The 18,363-nt window shown below is 40.3% G+C and overlaps 1 protein-coding gene across 1 annotated transcript in view; it reads right to left on the reverse strand.

Annotated features, from left to right (window-relative positions):
- Positions 1 to 18,363, reverse strand: part of CDH13 (cadherin 13) — a 1,000,623-nt gene that overhangs the window by 767,780 nt on the left and 214,480 nt on the right. The window contains exon 2 of the mRNA XM_026004901.2: positions 17,116 to 17,227. Within this exon, the coding sequence (XP_025860686.1) occupies positions 17,116 to 17,227 (112 nt within the window). The remainder of the gene's footprint in view (positions 1 to 17,115; positions 17,228 to 18,363) is intronic.

An 18,363-nucleotide genomic window follows, 5' to 3' on the forward strand; every position in this document is an offset into this window, starting at 1 on the left:
TAGCGACCAAGGTTTGGAGTGGGGACTCCTGCACTCCAGGCCAGGAGTTGTAACTAAAATCTCCCCAAGGACATAATGAAACTAGAGTTGACCTTAGTATCAACGTTAGTATTGAAGGGCTGATCAAGTTGTTTGAAATATAGCATCAAATTGATATGTAATAGAAAAGTTATTAATTTGTAGTTATAAGATGCTTTTCGCTGCAGTGAGCATGACTCGCTTGCTAATCGGCACCGTTGGCCATTGATTTAGGCTATTAGAATAGCAGCTGGCCTTCTTCAATCAACCAAGCAAGTGTTATCCATAACCAGGATGGACCTGGAAAAGGTCCAAAAACAAAGCAATTTGCTATTTTCCATTTCCCTAAATCCATCACCAAAATAACAGAGCAAACGCTCCCATTCAAATCACTTTTATATATGCTCAGGCTGAACTAGATGAAGGCCCTTGGCAGGCAAAACATTCAGTATCCACTTTAATACTATCGATATATGAAGCAATCAAGCCAGGCCAGTACTATGTAAATGTAATGGCAAACATTTTAATAATAATAAACTAAAAACATTTGGACTCCTCAACCAGGTACCTGTGCCCAGAGCCAGTTTATGGGGTTAATCATGCAGGTAGGAGGAGAAAGAGGATGCTTGACTGAGGAGGTGAGTGCCTCCCATTACAAAGTGGAAAATATCTGGAGTGATTGGAAGGGTCTGAACACAATCTATGTATTATCAGCATGCTTCTTTTACTCACAGAGCTCAAAGTGAGATTTGGAAGCCCATCACTGAGTAACATTCATTGATATAAATAACTACCATTTCCTGAACAGTAGCTGTGTGTCAGCCTTAGATTGACCTCAGCATCTCATTGAACATTTGCCTTTTAAAAGAGACAGAAGCCCAGAGAAGTTAAGTTACTTTCCCCAGGTCACAGAGCTACCAAGGGTTAGAGCTGACATTGAAATCTAAGTGCTTAGATCCCAAAGCCTGGGGGTTTGCCTGTCACAGATGCTATGAGGACCAGACCCAGGTTGGTAAGAAGCAGGTGCCCAGCCTGCTAAGCTTCAGGCAATGCTGGCTCCTCTCCCTGAAACAGTACAAAGCTGGTGGGAGCTGGAAGTAGAACATGCATTGCACTGCTTCTTTAAAATGCTCAGTAAAATCAGACCTGACCTTCTTTCAAATGTCTCAATCCCAGTGGTAACTATAAGGGCAAAAAAGGCTGAAGATGGAGTCTTGGTGCTTTGACCTGATAAAGATAAAAACACCAGGAGTTTTGTGCTCAGCTGACCAGTAACTTCCCTGACTCCCTGCCAATGGCCACACTTGATGCCTCTACCTCCACTCCAACTTACCCGATCCTTTAAAAAATTCTGACCAAGACAGGCAAACTGTCTGAAGCCACCAGCCCAGAAGAGAGGTTCCAGAATCTATCTCTGTTCTCAATTCCTAGGTGGTTATACAATGGCTTCCTGCCCTCTTGTAAGCCTGGATCTGTGCCTGAAGTTAAGAGGGACCAGCCTATTGAAATCTACCTGTGTGTCTTTCTTTTCAGATTTTCCTAGTTGACCTCCCTTGCTCTTTTGCCAGAGGCATCTTTTGCCTGGGGGAGGATGAGCATGTTGAATCAGGAATGCTAAGAGAGTGAAAGATTTAATATTCAGCCTAAAGACTTAAGCAAAATAAGAGTCTTGAAAGCCAGACTTGACTGAGAGAGAAAAAGGCTTTCTACTTTGCAAATGTTTTACTGGAAGCCTTAGGTAGAGCTAAATCGGGATTTCATGGAGGAGAGGTTTCCACCCACCCTGAGACCTTTTAACCCGTACAGGAGACAGGGAACCTGCTGGAGAGCGAGACAGATGGGAAGGTTCCCTGGGTCTCAGAGAGTCTGGCTTCTGAGCTTGACTCCACAGCCGAGACACGATGGAACTTATTTTAAATGTATGCATATTTCCAAGCATTTTACTCTACCTTTATTCCTTTTTTTTTCTTGAGATGGAGAATATGACTTTTTTTTTTTATATTTTTTGATTGGAGTTCGATTTGCCAACATATAACACCCAGTTTCCTATGAGCTCAGCAGAATGAGAAAGAACAAAAAAGAAAAATATTTCCACTTTTTCTGCTCCTCAAGAAGAGGTTTGGGTCTCAGAGGGGCAGGCCTTCCCTCGTCCCCAGTTGAGAATGGAAAGGGAGCCTGTTTCTAGAGTGCAGGCAGGAGAAGCTCTGCAGCTCATAGAGAACTGAATGGCTCTTCTTGGACTGGTAAAAGGTTAGATTCTGAGGCATGTCCACATTCACAATGCACTTTTCACATTTTGAAGGTCTGAGAGGGCCTGTAGTTAAACAAGAAAACCCCTCGCATTCCCTAAACTTTGCTAACTTCAAAATATTTTCCCTTCTGTCCATTCCTATTATGATTCTATAGAATAGTGTAGCAGAGACAAAAGTTTAGGAAATGCCAACTTAGAGCACAAACGACCATGGACTGAGAACTGAAACCACCCACATCAATATGGCGCAGCTACTAAGAACCGAGAACGAAGACCACTGTGTCAACTTGGTGTGTTTGTTCCTAGAAAACTTTGCCAAAGAAAGAAAAGACCGAACAAGGAAAACCTTCGCTGTTTGTTTTCAGGTGGAACAGTCTACCCACCAGGGCATTCATCAAAAACAACCTAGAGGACTTAATTCAAGTCTTACCTAAAAACCCTTGCTAGGCCACACCTACTAATACTAAATCAGTATGTCAGGAACCAGACCCCATGTCAGTTTCCTACTTTGAATGATGAGAGCTTGGACTCTCCTCACAGACCCTATAATGGATCCATTCTGACTTCCACCTTCTGACACGTTCCTTATGGAAGTAAGCTTTATTAAATGTGCCTGTGCTTTATTAGCTGAGTCATCTGGTGATATTTTGGGAAGTTGTACCTTGGGCTATTGGAAACATGAATAAAAAGCTAAACATGGGAGACCAAATCATGTTCCAACATGGTGGCTCAGAGATATCTTTCCTGTGATCAAAACCCAGCACTGTCCTGGTCCCTTGCTTGTTTGGGTGATCGCTTTCAGAACTCAGTAATTGTATGAATGCCTCTGATGTTTGTTTGCTTGGAGCTCTTTCTTTAGGGAATGGGCCTCTAATTAGTGGACCTGTCTCCCAGACCACAGAGTGGGCTCTTGACCCCATGCCAAGTCGATCAGGCTTTCTTTCAAAAATTTGAATGAAGACACCCCAAACTGGAAGGTGAGTGGAGCTTTGCCACTACTCTAAAGGTATGCAAAACTAAAGGTGTGGTCAACAGACTGGTGCCCAAACTCTATTAAGGGCCCATGACAAGATAAACATAGTAATTAAAAGCAATTTGATAGAGTGATATTATGCCTACTGAGTCTAGTTTTAAAGCTTGCATTTTGTATGTCTTTGCTTTAATTTTTTGAGATTTTATTTATTTATTTGAGAGAGAGCAAGAGAGAGAGAGAGAGAGAGCACAGAAGGAGAAGCAGACTCTCCGTTAAGCAGGGAGCCTGACTCAGGGCTCATTCCCAGGACCTTGAGATCATGACCTGAGTCAAAGGCAGACGTTTCACTGACTGAGTCACCCAGGCATCCCCCTTTATTTTAATTTTTATAGCAAAATTTATTATATCGTTAAGACAAATTGTTTAAAACTTGAAAGTAAAACAAAACGGGTTGGAGGTAAGGATGTTCTTTTTTTTTAAGATTTTATTTATTTATTCATGAGAGACACAGGCAGAGGGATAAGCAGGCTCCATGCAGGGAGCCTGAGTGGGACTCGATCCTGGGTCTCTAGGATCAGGCCCTGGGCTGAAGGCAGCACTAAACCACTGAGCCACCTGGGCTGCCCAAGGATATTCTTTCGATGCCATATATGCACTTTACTTAACAGGTCCATTCAAGGATTATTTAATTACCTAGGAAAATTTAACCTACTCACTTTGTGAAAATTAATAAGGAGACACCTAACATAGAGTTGAGGGATTCAGTAGGGGATGCTCTCGGACCCCACCATTCCTGCTCAATTGCAGATCCAACAGGAAGAGAGCCCTAGGCAACTAAACTCTATCTCATCACCCACTTCCTCTACAGAAGAGTGGTCCTCTGCTTTGTGTTGTGGACTTCTTTATGATTTTGCCAGAGCTTGCTCCTCCTGGATTGTAATTCTCTGATCCTTTTTTTTCTGTAAAATAACTGAAAGTTTTATTTTTAAGGTTAACATTCTCATTGCTTCCTATTTGTTGAAGGTTGAAGATTTAGTGAAATTCCTTTTTGATTTGTAGATCTCTGTAAGGTAGAGCTTCCAGTAATGTTCAGCAGAAAAGATTACTCCAAAGGTTACAGTTACTTGCCCTGTAGGACATTAGCCAGCTCTGTGTGTAAACTAGCAAACCCATCCTAGCATTTCCTCATTATTAAATCACCTACAAATACCTAACTCATCAAATGTTCATTGAGTTAGACCTAACTTTATAGATTTGCTCTTTAATTGATGAGTTTGAACCTGTATTTATGTTTCTAAATGGGCCATGTTTTTAACTCATTGAAAATTAAATTTTGACAGTTATTTATTTAGGTATTTATTTATTTATTACCAAAGTATCAGCCTGTGGTGTGTTGAAACAAAAACCAATCTTTCACTATAGAAAGTTTGAAAAGCACTGTCCTAAACTCACTCCCAGTTCCCATTGCTGAAGCTCCTGGAATTTCTTTACACCTGTTTGTGTGTGTGTGTGTGTGTGTGTGTGTGTGTGTGTGTGTGTTTGTTTGTTTTGTTTTCTTTTGAGATCTCCTCATTCAGGTCTTTGGATGAACGTGAGTTCCAGTTTCCTCCCATTAAATCCTATTCATTAAAATTTTGAGTTGGTCAGGGTTTATCCGAACTGATGAAGTCACTGAATTGTAATTGTAGCTGACAAAGTGCTTCGTAACAGAGAACAATTTAACCTCTCCTTAGGTACACAAAGAGGCTATACCCCTCACAAAAGTGTTCCTGATAAAAAAATGTACATGCTGAGAACAAAAACGTTGAGTTGGTTTACCCCAAAAGCAAAGCAAGCAACTTCGAACATAAAAAAATTGTTTTTAAATATTTATTTATTTATGATAGTCACAGAGAGAGAAAGAGAGAGAGGCAGAGACATAGGCAGAGGGAGAAGCAGGCTCCATGCACCGGGAGCCCGAAGTGGGATTCGATCCCGGGGCCCCAGGATCGCGCCCTGGGCCAAAGGCAGGTGCCAAACCGCTGCGCCACCCAGGGATCCCTAAAAAAAATTTTAGATACATCTTTATCTTAAGCCTTACCCACTCTAGAATTGCCTTGACCTTGCTTCACAATAAACAGACACCTGGAAGCTTGATCAGAGCTGCCAGGAACCAGGCCTCACAAGGGCTGTTGCTCTTTCATCGTTGTTGAGTATGGTGAAGGCCTGGTTCTAGCCCACCCCTCCCCTCCATGCTCCTCTGGATGCTGGGAATGACCACAGGGCCACATCCTCATGGGCATCCACCTGACAATCCAGTTGCCTCCTACCTCACTACCCCCCCGCCCCGTTCTTAGTCTTGTCTTCTTCCGCAGTGCCTAGAACGTGATGGCGAATCCCTCACCCATCCTGGCTTATCCCCACTCACCCTTGCTTTCTGTTTTTAATCTGGCAAACTTCTTTCCACTGAAAAATGCAGTGCTAACCATATTCCTTGGAGGTTTTGACTCATATTTTGAACTGTTTTTCAAGCACTAATTATTTCTTTCATGTTATTCAGAATCAATGTTCCTTATTTGGAAATTCCCCCACCCCTGTGGATTTAATGTATACATATGAAAATTAAAACCACTTTTAGCTAAAAATAGATCCTCTGGGAGGGCTCCGGAATCAGCTGACATGCACAGTTAGGAGGAACCTGGATAGCTGACAACTGTTTTGGCTTCAAATGGGAATGAAATAGGCTGGTGCAGCGGTTGGCTACTTTTCAGGGGTGGCCTGCCAAGACATCATTTACTAAGTTGCTCACAAGTAGGAGTGGGTTGTGGGGGTTAGCTAGAACCTGGAGTCTCAGCCACTACCACACTCTGCTGCCCCCAGAAGCAGCTGGCATGTGAAGAGGCCAGCTGAATGGTTTAGCAGAGTTGAGGTCTGCAACTTTTCAAGGGACTCTTCTCCTATGGGGGTGCAGTCTACAATCCTGAAATCCAAGAGGCTCAGCAGACCAAAAGTGTTTTCATAACTCACTTGGCACAAAACCCAACCTGAACTGATGTGGTGGTCCTTATTTATCCTACTTAGGATAAATATCCATGTGTTTTATTGCAAAAATATCTGTTTTATTACACAGAGTTGCCCCCCACCGTGGAGTTGTGTATTATACAGCATATGCATATTATTAGCTCCCTAACTTGCAAGACACACATGATCTAAGGCTGGGGAGATGCTTTTCAGGGAGCATCCTTTAGCATTAGTACGTTTAGTACAAAGAGACCAAAACACGAGCAGTATGTGTGTGTGTGTGTTTTGGGGTGTGGGTGGGATGGCACATACCCCTGGAACGTGAAAGTACCTACAAGGGAGACCTTGAGGAAGTAGTCAGAACTTGGTTGTTCTATTTCGGGGGGGCAAGTTTTGCCCCTGCACCACATTTGGTAGATGCCAGCACTGCTTGTTCAACAGTATCATGCTGCCGACGTTCCCCTCCCTGACCTAATTCTTTCAAATGATAAAATATGCCAACCTTTATATAGAGCTTGCATGTGGTTGGCAGTGTCCTAACAGTTTTGCCTGTGGTATCTTGATTAACCCACTAAACATCACCACCATTTTACAGATAAGGAAACCGAGGAGCTAGAGATTGACTGGGAAGGTCACCATTTTAAGTGAGGGAAGCAAGCAGTCCAGCTCAGGCATCTACACCATCAGCCCTGAGAGGCTCCCAGGGCCATCCCAATCTGTTCTCAATAAAAAGAACAGGAGTGCTTCTGTGGGAGGAAACTGGATATAGCTTTTCCTATGGAGTGAACTCACAGGGTCAGGAGATGAGCGTGTGTTTTTTCACGATTGGCCCACCTTCTGAGTCATTGAATATCCCGTAATCAACCTTCATGTTCTCATCTGTAAAGTGGGATTTATAATCCTCTTACAGAGAAGTTGATTTGATTAAATGGATAAAACGTTAGCCCTTTTCCTGGATCAGAGAATCTCAAACTGAAAGACCGGGTCTCATCTTAGGGCTCTTGCATTATGTGGTCCTTCTGCCTAAATGTTCGCCAACCCAATCTTTACGGGGTGAACCCCAGCCTGTAGCACAGACCTCAGCTTCTCAGAGAGAACATCTTGGCAGCCCATCCAGAAATCTCTGTCATACGACTTTGTCTTATTTCCTTCATGGTACTTCCATCAGATTTTCACATCTTGTTTTCCTGTGTTTTTAGGTGTTTATTCCTACTGTGTCTTTCTCTCTCTCCACAAGAATGAAAGTTCCAACACAGGAGGTGACTTTTTTACTCTGGTTCAGTTGTATCCTTTGCACCTAGTACAGGGTCTGGCATAAGGTAGGTGACCATTCTGTGTTTCTTAAATAATTAATTAAATGGATAGTTCGGAATCCATGTATGTCATTTCTTTCCTATATCCTATTTCTGTCTCCAGAAGGAGAATGTGGATTTGGTCCAATACAAAAAGTGCTTGGAGATATTTTGAATGCTTGGCGAGTATTTGTACCTCTTGCCCTTTTTCCTTCAAGCCAACAAAAGTTTCATGAAAATTAAAATTAAAAGGCAGGCAGAGGGCACCACGATTATTAGAATAGGTGTGGATTTGGTCTGTTACAGGATAATAAGATTGTCTACTTTCTCAAACTATTTAAAGCCATGCTTAATCTTTCCTATTTTATGTTTTGATGCTTTACTCGTTAAGCAGCCCAATTCATGTGGTTCTAATATCTTAAATTAGGAGATGCTCCTGTAACATCCGTATGTTCCTGTATTCTTACTCTCTTGAAGAAAAACAGAAATAAAAGAGATTTATACCAGCTCCAGAACCATGTGAGCAAAGACACTCAACAGGTTGAAGAGTGAGGCCATATGGCATCACTTTGAATTTGACAGTCTTAATTAGGCAATCTGCTCACCAGCATCACCAGTGAGAAACCCAGCGTGATAGCTGTCCTCATCCCCTGCCACCTAAGACACATTTCCATTTGCATGTGTGCTGGGTTCTAAAAGTCCTAATGCACAGAGCACAGCCTGCAGTCAGAGAATGTGGGTATGGGAAGGGGCCTAAGCAGTGGGGTAAAACACCTGCATGGTGGACTCCTGTTTCTGCCAGCCCAGCATCACTCCTTTCCTTCACAGAACAGCATCTCTACTTCCTGAGGCCTGGCCAATAGAAATACCAAATCTTGTTGGACACTGTGATTGGTTCGGGAATAGGCACATGAGCCAAGCCAGACCAAGAATGTTAGCCATGAGAGGTTTGCTGGAGCACTTGGAAAAGAGATGCTCTGGCTTGTGAAGTTGGAAGAATAAAAAGCTGGGGCTGCTGGTGACTATTTGGAGAGAAGCCCTCTGAGAGTAAGGGGTACCAACACTCCAAGAAAACAGAACTGAGAAGTGAAGGGTGATCCTGATGACATCCTCAGAGCCTCTAGATCCTGGTGTTCCTGAAGCCAGGTCAAGCCTCAAAAATTTTAATCATGTGAGCTGATAATTTTATGTGTTTTTGCTAATGCCAGGCAGAGTTGGGTTACTTTGGATCACAACCCAAATAGCTCTGGTATATTGAAGCTAATATACCCTTATCATACAAATGGGGAAGAAGAGGTCTAGCAAGTAAAGGTGTCCTACTAGTCAGTGAGCTGGGAGCGTCTCCAGTAATTATGCATCTCTTTGAGACAACTTCGAGGTATCTTTCCTTGTCTGGACTCGGGTTTCTCTGGGGCTCTGCTCCCACCCTTATTTCATATACAGGTGCTTCTCAATCACACTGTCACCTCCTCTCTGATTTACCTGCCAATCATCCTCATCTCAGAAGTTCTTGCAGGCTCCATGCTCCCTGCTGCAAGCCCTTCCCACTCTTCTCTCTCATTTGTCTCCTATTCTGAACTTCTAGAAAGCTAACCACACTGTCTAATCACATGGCCCTCCTTTCACACTTTACCTGTATTAATCATCCAAAACATTGCAAATAGATTTCAAAGTCTTAAATGATGCCAGTCAGCCCATACCCTTCCATCTCTCAGCACTCTTCTCTGCTTCCTTGACCACCAAGAATAGCTGCTGTCAGTAACAGCAGTGGTTTGATAAAACAGTATATGTGGCTGGTCTTTTCTGGCATATCATTCGATCCACACACCAGTCTCAGGAGCAAAGGTGACTTCATAGAGTGAATTTAGATGACTCTATGGGGTAGGCAGGATGAATGAGGAAGCCAACTGGATGACAGGAAGACAGTAGATATTGGAGGGCCACAGGGAAGGCCCCATCTACTATTATTTATACACTACTTCAGGCAGCTAACATTCTAGTGCTTCCTAAAGACCAGCCACTATTCAGAGCCCTTTACATAGATGAACATTTAATTCTCAGAGTAACCTACTGAGGTGACTGCCATTATAATATTCATTTTACAGATGAGGGAATAGAGGTGCACTGAGTTCTCTACTTTTCCAAAGTTACCCAGCAGATAATGGGCAAATCTTGGATTTGAACCCAGGCAGTTTGCATCTGGGGTTTATAGTCTGGAGGCCTAATCTTCCCAGAGGTTATGAATTTTTAAAAGTAAGATCCTCAATGTTAACAACAAATTATTTTCATTAAAGCTTTTTCATTAAACACTTCCACACTGAGCAGCCAGACAGGACGTATCTGTGGGGTAAATTTAGCCCAAGGGCTGACTGTGATTTTTCTGGTCTATTTATTTCTCCTATTCTGCTGATAAAAAAAAAAAAAAACTTATGCCACAGAAGCCCCATCTACATTCCTCACCTTCTCAGGCCCCCTCACTCCACTGCTTTATATGTTTCCCACTCTGTGAAGCACTATGTAGCACCCAAGTCCAATGACGAATCTCTAATCACTTCATCATATCACTCTCCAATGTTTGTGTTCTTTTTATTCTGTAGTCATTTATTACATCGCCTTATATTTATGAAATAAAGTAGTTAATATAATGCATTTTTGAAGATTCTAATACTATGAATCGACTGGATTATTAGATTGTTACAAATATGATGGTGGGGTGGAAGGGCAAACATGTAAAAATATTACATTTCTACAGGACTCTATGTAAATATAGGAAAAAGTCTCATTAATGTCAACAGGAGTCCACATTCTGACCCAAAGTAAAATCACCTTCATAATGTGGAGTGAATTAAGCGACATCAGAGTAATATTCCTTGGCATATCACAACAGCTTAAGTAAATATACCACTTGAAATTCTAACCATATTCAGATCTAAGCAGACTGTAGTAGAGGTGATGTTAAATCATTTCATTAATCATTTAATCAATTTTCTAACTTGAGGGCAAATACAAGTTAGTAGTGCAAAGTACAATCAGAAAATGGAAAATAAATTATCATTTTTTAAATCACTAACACTTAAAACAAAAATCAAAGAACTTTGGAAGTTCTCAAGGATAGAGAATATAGACAGACAAAAAAACCCAAGTGAGCTTAAACTCAGGGAAAAGGAATTTCTCCACCTGCCAGGTTTGAAAGTTCATCCATTTATTATCATCCAAATGAAATCTTTTCAACAGGGTCAAAAAGGGCCTTTGTTTTGACATTTAATTCACTGGCGATGTATTTCCTACGTTAGGATGCAAAACACCTCTCACATTGCTTTTTCATTAATTGCCTTCATTTTTCAACTTCCCTGTTTGATTTATAGTCAATTAAAAACACCCTCAAAAGCCATGACTCATGTATGTTAAGTACAAATATAATTAATGCAACACCATGCACTCCATGGATGACCTGACCACTAACCAAGGTCATTGTCAAGGTGACATGTCCAACCAGTGTCCTGGTGAAAGAAATCCACAGGGAAGGTGGAAAGTCAGTAATGTAGGTCATGGATAATCTTACACTAACTGGATCTATTCAAAATAAGGAAAGGGGCACCTGAGTGGCTCAGTGGTTGAGAGTCTGATTTCGACTCAGGTCGTGATCCTAGGGCCCTGGGAACGAGTCCTGCATTGGGTTCCCCACAGGGAGCCTGCTTCTCCCTCTGCCTTTCTCTCCTCTGTGTGTCTCTCATGAATAAATAAATAAAATCTTTTAAAAAATAAGGAACAGAAGTAGTTTTTCTGTATCTTTTTAATATTACAGAGGAAGAATGAAACTTGGTTGTAAACAGAAAAAAATATAATGCAATAGAAATTCTCTATCTCATCCAGGTTGATGAAAATAGACAGGAAAAATGAAGTGGCAAATTTCCTTGATGTGTCACCATTAACATAAAAAAAAAAAGACACTGGACTAGAGAACTCTAGATCAGAGGCAAGGGACCGGAATCCTGGGTTCAAATCTTGACACTACCAAATATGAGTGATACGTCCTTGGGTAAATAGCTTTGCTTAGCCCAGTATCTTCACCTATAAAATGGGCACATAACAGTATTTTGTCCTTTAAGGCCTGTCATGAAGTTCAAGGGGTACTTCTACAATTAGAGAGTACACAATTAATGCCAGCTATGAAGGTCATGGATGTCACACTGGTCAGCACTCGTGGTGCCTTTTACAAATCCCAATATCTATTCCAAAGGTACGCATACCTTTTACATTTTTCAGGAAGGTTCCCTCTCTTGCAATTGTGGTCAGCATGGGCATACAGCCCATCATAAGGAAATCTCTTAAGACTTATCCCTGTCTCTCTAGAAAATAAACATATTGAAACTTTAGAAGAGTATTAGAAAAGCCAATAGCAAAAAAAAAAAAAAGTAATATTAGCCTAATGCATTTGATATGTGATTTCCCACCAAAATGATATGTGATTTTCCACCTAAGTAAGGTCATTTGGGACATTATTTTACAAAGAAAAATTTACTCAAATTAAATAACTGCCTTCTCTGTTGTAATTAGTCCTTATTCCTGTTTTGTTTTTTAGTGCCAGATGATCTTTTATTTTTAATTTTTTTTCCAAATGACCTCTTAAAAGAAAATTCTAGCCAAATAAATGGTAGTATTCTTTCTCTATCTCATCTATTTGCCTTTTTTTTTTTTCTTTTATCATATCCAGCCTCAGGAAAATCCCCCCCCTCCTCAGGAAAAATTTTAAAACTACACTCATCAATCCAAAATTAAAAAAAAAAAAAAAAAAACTACTGGTCCATGAAGTTCAAATCCTAAAATCACTCATTTCTTCAAATTTTTAATGTTCATAATTTGTCTTCTATAAAGCCCAGATTAGATGGCCATTGTAGGGACATTGAAAGTATTTAAGGTCTATTAATAACAGTAGTAACAAGAGCAGCAGCAACAACAGCAATATTGACAGTAAAAATAGCAGCTTTCTTTTTTTTAAGATTTTATTTATTTATTCATGAGAGACATAGAGAGAAACAAGAGAGAGGCAGAGACACAGGCAGAGGGAGAAGCAGGCTCCATGCAGGGAGCCCGAAGTAGGACTCGATTCCAGGTCTCCAGGATCACACCCTGGACTGAAGGTGGCGCTAAACCGCTGAGCCACCCAGGCTACCCTAATAGCAGCTTTCATTCATTCATAACTGTGCTAAGCATTTTTTCATCAATAAACATCAACTCTAAAAGCAAGGATTGCCATTATCCTTTTTAGATGAGATAATTCAAACTTAGAGGATTCGAATAGCTTACTCACTCAGGGCCACACTGTTTACATGACTGGTGAATAGAATATGAGTAGAAATTATATATATCATTTTTGAGCTAAAGTGGTTGAATTTGGGGGTGTCTTCTCCACATTTTTTGCTCCCCATCTCAGTGACATAAGAATGACTAGAAGGCCCAAGATGGCAGGACCAAGTTGGAAGTAGCCTGAGTCCTCAAGTTCCTGAATGGAGAACAACCACTTGGAGCAGAATACCCAAGAGAGTAAGCAGCCCAACCTGCATCCTCATGACCTGAATGAGAAATAAACTTATATTGTGTTAGGTCACTGGGGTTGTTTGATAGCAAGCCTATTCTAACGAGTACAATTGTGTTATTAAAAATGTAATTATACAGGTTGTATTTTAGGTGAGCTTAGGTGTAGCAATTTTTCTCTGTGTATCTGTGTGTGTGTGTGTGTGTGTGTGTGTGTGTGTGTATGTATGTTCCATGAAGAGTAATCTAGGAAGGATGAACAGTAAGAGGTAGAAAAGTGCTGACTTGAAAGTGCCTCGATGGCCAATGGGGTGTCCTTTCTGGACACCGGAAGTTGGAGATATCTCCCATTAATAGAAGCTGAAGGGTCATGAGTATGATTCCCTCTAGCTAAGTCAATGATCATAGATCTCTCCATATGGCTGGGAAGATGTGTCTGATCTGATGCAGCTGGGAAAGAATAGTCTATTGAGTAATTTTGCAGAACACAACATAGCCAGGGGCTTATCACCTGGTCCTTTTCCACCTCAGCTGGGTGACTGGTCAATTTTCCAGGCCACTTATTCCTCTGAAGCCTGAGTGTCAGCTGGGAGGGTGTAACCAGCATCGCTATTTAAATCTCATAGGGCCAAGATGACGGGTGCCAGAATCACATGATTTTCATGTTGCCAAAGAAGCAACAACTTATTAAGAGAATTTTGGGTATGGGAGGCCTCTAGGGACCCCCTAGCACAAACCCCTCAAGGATTCCTCCTTGAGTCCAAAGGCCTTGAATGGATGTCCCCCAAGTTTCTTCCTTCCAAGCTATTTCCCCTTTCTTCTTGTACTTCTCACCAAAAAAAAAAAAAAAAAATGGGAATAAGCATATCTTCCCAGCTCATTTTTCAAGACTGAGATGAAGGCAGAAAACTTTTGTCCAAGTTATCATGAGTTGGGGGCTTTGCATTACACTGTGAAAGATACAATGAAAGAGCTCCCCTGGTTACATTAGAAGAATAGTAGGATACCATGTTTTGATCCTAGAAGCTTGTTGAAAAATGGCCTTTTAAAGACGAAAGCAAGTCTAGTTAGTGGAAAGGAGAGTAGAATAAAGAGTTATTTGGATGTGAAGAAAATAAAAGGCTTTAGAACAACTGAAGGAAAGATGTATTGGAGTGAACAGTGAATAAAATATTAGGGAAATAAAAGGAGTGGAGGTGACCATTAGTAACTGTTAAAGTAGAAAAAGATAAGTCATTGAGAATTGAGGAGAAAGATGAAAAAGGATAAAAGGAAATATTACTGACTGAACAAAGAGAGTAGGAAGCCGTGGACAGAATAAACATTTTCTATAGCCTGCTAAAAGCTGAACACAGAATTGGTTGGATATAAGTCTGGGGTATGAGCAGATATACTATGTCCATCAGGCAAACAGACAACACTTTCAGACAACTTTATAGAATGGTGAAAAGTGTAGACATCATTATGCTGTGTTTACACCTTCTGCAAGACAAAACTTTACAATGATTGGAAACCAAAGCTCTTAAATATTGCAAAGAAAAATGGAAAGTACAAACGTCATAAGTGGAGTCCAAGAGGTGTAACTAGCCTGGTGTCTTTTAACCTCCTGTATTACCTGTGTTTATATGGCACTAAAATAATCCTAACCATTTCCTGGATCTTGGCATGCAAACTCAAGTATCTATAAGTATTTTAAAACTTTCTGATTCTGTTTGACCCTTCCATTTTCATCCAGACAGTAGCCTTGTGTCAATACAGCCTTCATTTGAGAGCACCACCCCACTCATTACTTTCTTGGTTAATCACATTTTCAGAGATAGAAGGGTCTTGTGTTGAACCCCAGAGCAACGCATGAAAAAAAATCTAAGAAAGAGGGGAAGAGGGAGAGACTAAGAGGAATGTTTGTGAGCTGGGGGGAAAGTTTATCAATACTCAGTACTCTTTCCTCTGTAATAGAGCCATACATTTCTATTTCTTCTGAAAATCCAGATTTTCTCAAAAAAATATTCAATAAGCATTCTCAAGTCTATGGAAACTTTCTTCTTCATTTAGGCACAATTAACCTTATTTGCAGGGTCTTACTCATAACAACCTACATTCGTTGCTTTGAGATGAACTCAAAAGCACCAGACTAGATGTACTCTTTATATTTTTTTTGCCCTAGTAATAGATTTGAATCTGCAGTTTGACTAAGAGAGGGCTAATCAGATTTTGCTGATTCAACAATTTACATACAGATTCATATATAAAATTTTAAATATCCTCAATTCCCATATCACTGACTTTTCCTGAACGTGCTATCATTGATAATCAACTCAGTTCCATTTAGCATTTACTAGCTTACACAGAACCAACAACCATAACCCACTTAATTACTTAGGGGATTAAAAAAAAAAACACAGACACACACAAAACTGTGATATTGGAATGTACAGTATGGTCTAGTTTAAATTAAAAAGATCCCCCAAAGTATGATTGTTTCCAGCTTCTCAGCGGTGAATTAAAAGCTGTTTGGTGTCGTGAAGATTACAGAAGCAATCACATTTATGGGCCTGCTTTGCATACCAACTCTATTAATTTCCATACTCAGGGTGGCTTCTCATTTACACCCATGTTAATATAGATGCCATTTGGGATAATCACTTGCAAAGAAAAGAGAGAAAAAGGAGATAGAGAAAGAGTGAGAGAGAGAGAGAAAGAGAAGGAGAAGAAGAGAGAAGATGAGACAGAGATGTGAGGGAAGAAGAGCCAGAAAAGTGGTTCTCTTAAACAAAGTTTCCTTTGAAATATATTGATTCTGATAAATAGAAGAATCAAAAGACAAATAAGGGTTCCTGATGGCCTGACCCAGGAGTCTCACTCAGGGATCAAATTAACATGAAATCACACATTGGAATTCACTTATTGTACCAGTCCTGCACCTTGTCATTGCAGACTCTAATTGCCAAAATGATTTCATTGGTATAATTGCATCAAGATGTTCATGGACTTCACCTTGGGTAGCTCCCTTGATGCTCAGTATTGCATCTTCATTACTGTGTTCCTTCCAACTCTAAAATGTGTTCCAGCCTCACAGAACAATCCAACCAAGCAGGCTGGTTTTATTTTATTTTGTGTTGTGTTGTCTTGTTTCCCTTTTCTTTTAACACACCAGCCACAGAGCACAGGAACGAAGGAGTGTGGTTAGCGTGGAAGGCAAGCCTGAGACTGTAAGGGCAAATGCAAAATTATCTTCCCTAAAAGGACCTTGCAGCATCTGACCAACTTAAACCACTGTTTTCCTATTATGCATTCCCAAATGTTAAAGAATGGTGCTCAAGAGTTTACAATTAAATGGTTATTTGTCTGCCATCAATTTTAAATTCTATTGTGCTAAAACTATGCTTGCTATGCATTTAGCAGTGCACTCCATGCCCTCATAAAGATAAAACAATATGAAACTGGCATTAAAAATAGGAAGAGATTATATCCACAGATCTGAGGGGAGCATATTTTAATTGGAATTTGGGGGGATTTGAGTTTACTCCACAATATAGCTAGTAGAGATTTTGAATCTTTCTGAAGTCCCTCTTATTAGCCTTCAGAATAGGAGTTTTAAATTCCTATGCCTAAAAATTCCCAGAAGCCAACATCCTACTCTCACCATTATTTTGATCTAACACTATGTACGAGAAATCCCAGTAAAACAGCAATCCTTGGGAAGGCAATGGTTTTGCTCTCAGGGACTGCCCAGGGGAAATGGATTTAATTTCCTTTGCACAGAGTAGCACTCACATTGGAGTCTGGTGTGGTCTCCTCTTCTGGGAGCAGTGGGAAAATGCTCACCAATGATAAAATACTCAAATGAGATACATAACGACTTTATATACCTCTCAGCCAACAAGGCCCTAATTCAAGAGCTTCCACCCCAGGTCAAGCAGTGACATAAGAAAAACAATCAGAAAACACTTAGGTTAGACTATATCACATCCTGAGACATATTCTTAGACATTGGCAAATTCAAATATGAGAATAGGCCAAAAGAATCATCAAGTGACATTGCTTACAGTTTAGAATCGCCTGGTCCTCGATGAACTGAGCTGGCTGATTGATGTGGAACACTTTCTGCTGAAATCCAGGAGTGCAGTCCAAATCTTCTGCAGATGTTAACAGCAGCATCTGAGAAAACCAAAGCCATCAATATTTTAACAGCGGCTTATGTGTTTGCCCTACTAACTTTTACCAAATCTGTGACTTTTAGAAATGAGCTGGGGTTTTAATTTCATTTCCCAAATGAAGAGGTAAGTTGATACTTCTCCTGTGGCTGCCAACAATTCTCTTTGGCAATGAGATTTGGAAAACACACAAATGGGAACAGCTGCTGTAGTTTCCATCAAGTTGCTGTTAAAGAAATAACTTTGTCAGATTTTTACACCTGCTAAGAATCTCACCATGGCTTCTATGTGTGAAATTTCATTACAAAAACAGTCAATTTCATATGATGCCCAAGCTAAAACCAACTTCACTGTCATAGATGCAAAGGAGCAGTGCCATTCATAATGAGGAGGAAAACAGAATATTCCACTGGAAATTATTTCCCAAAGGAATTCAGAGCTCACTATACCTTCACAATCAAATATGATGGCCATGGGCCACCCTCACCTACTCAGCACGTGAAATGCAGCTGGGCTGAAATCGTCAGTATAAAATACATGTTGGATATTGAAGGCTGAGTGCCAAAAAGAAAAATAATGTAAAATATCTAATTTAATAATGTTTATATGGATTACATGTTAAAATGATATTATTTTACAGAGTAGACTCAATAGATGTTATTGAAGTCAGTTTCACCACTTTATTTTACTTTTGTAAGTTTGGCTTCTCAAAAAATCTAAAGTTTATAATTGCTTCCAAAAGCTCAGCTCTGTCTTTGCAAACCCTTGGGGTGCTTCATCTCAGACTCAAAAATTTAAGTTATGTATTTTGGAATATGAAAGTATGTGACACATTCTTGGACAAGGGGTACTTTCGTAAGGTAAGAAATGGTCATGGGTTTAGTATGGAAAGAATACAAGCCCTATGAGGATAGAAGTTACCTCTTCCCTGCCCCCCTTTGATACCAAGTACCTACCACAGATCCTGACGCTGAGAAGATGCTCTATAATATTTAACATAGAACTGCTAACATTTTTCAACCTTTCCTATATGGCGAGCACTATGCTAAGTTTGTTATATGCATCATCTCCTTTAATCTCCACAACAGCTTATATTATATTTAATATTTTATAGGATACATTTTACAGACAAGGGGCCTC

The sequence above is a fragment of the Vulpes vulpes genome, chromosome 12 (assembly GCF_048418805.1).
Source record: "Vulpes vulpes isolate BD-2025 chromosome 12, VulVul3, whole genome shotgun sequence".
NCBI lineage: Eukaryota > Metazoa > Chordata > Mammalia > Carnivora > Canidae > Vulpes > Vulpes vulpes.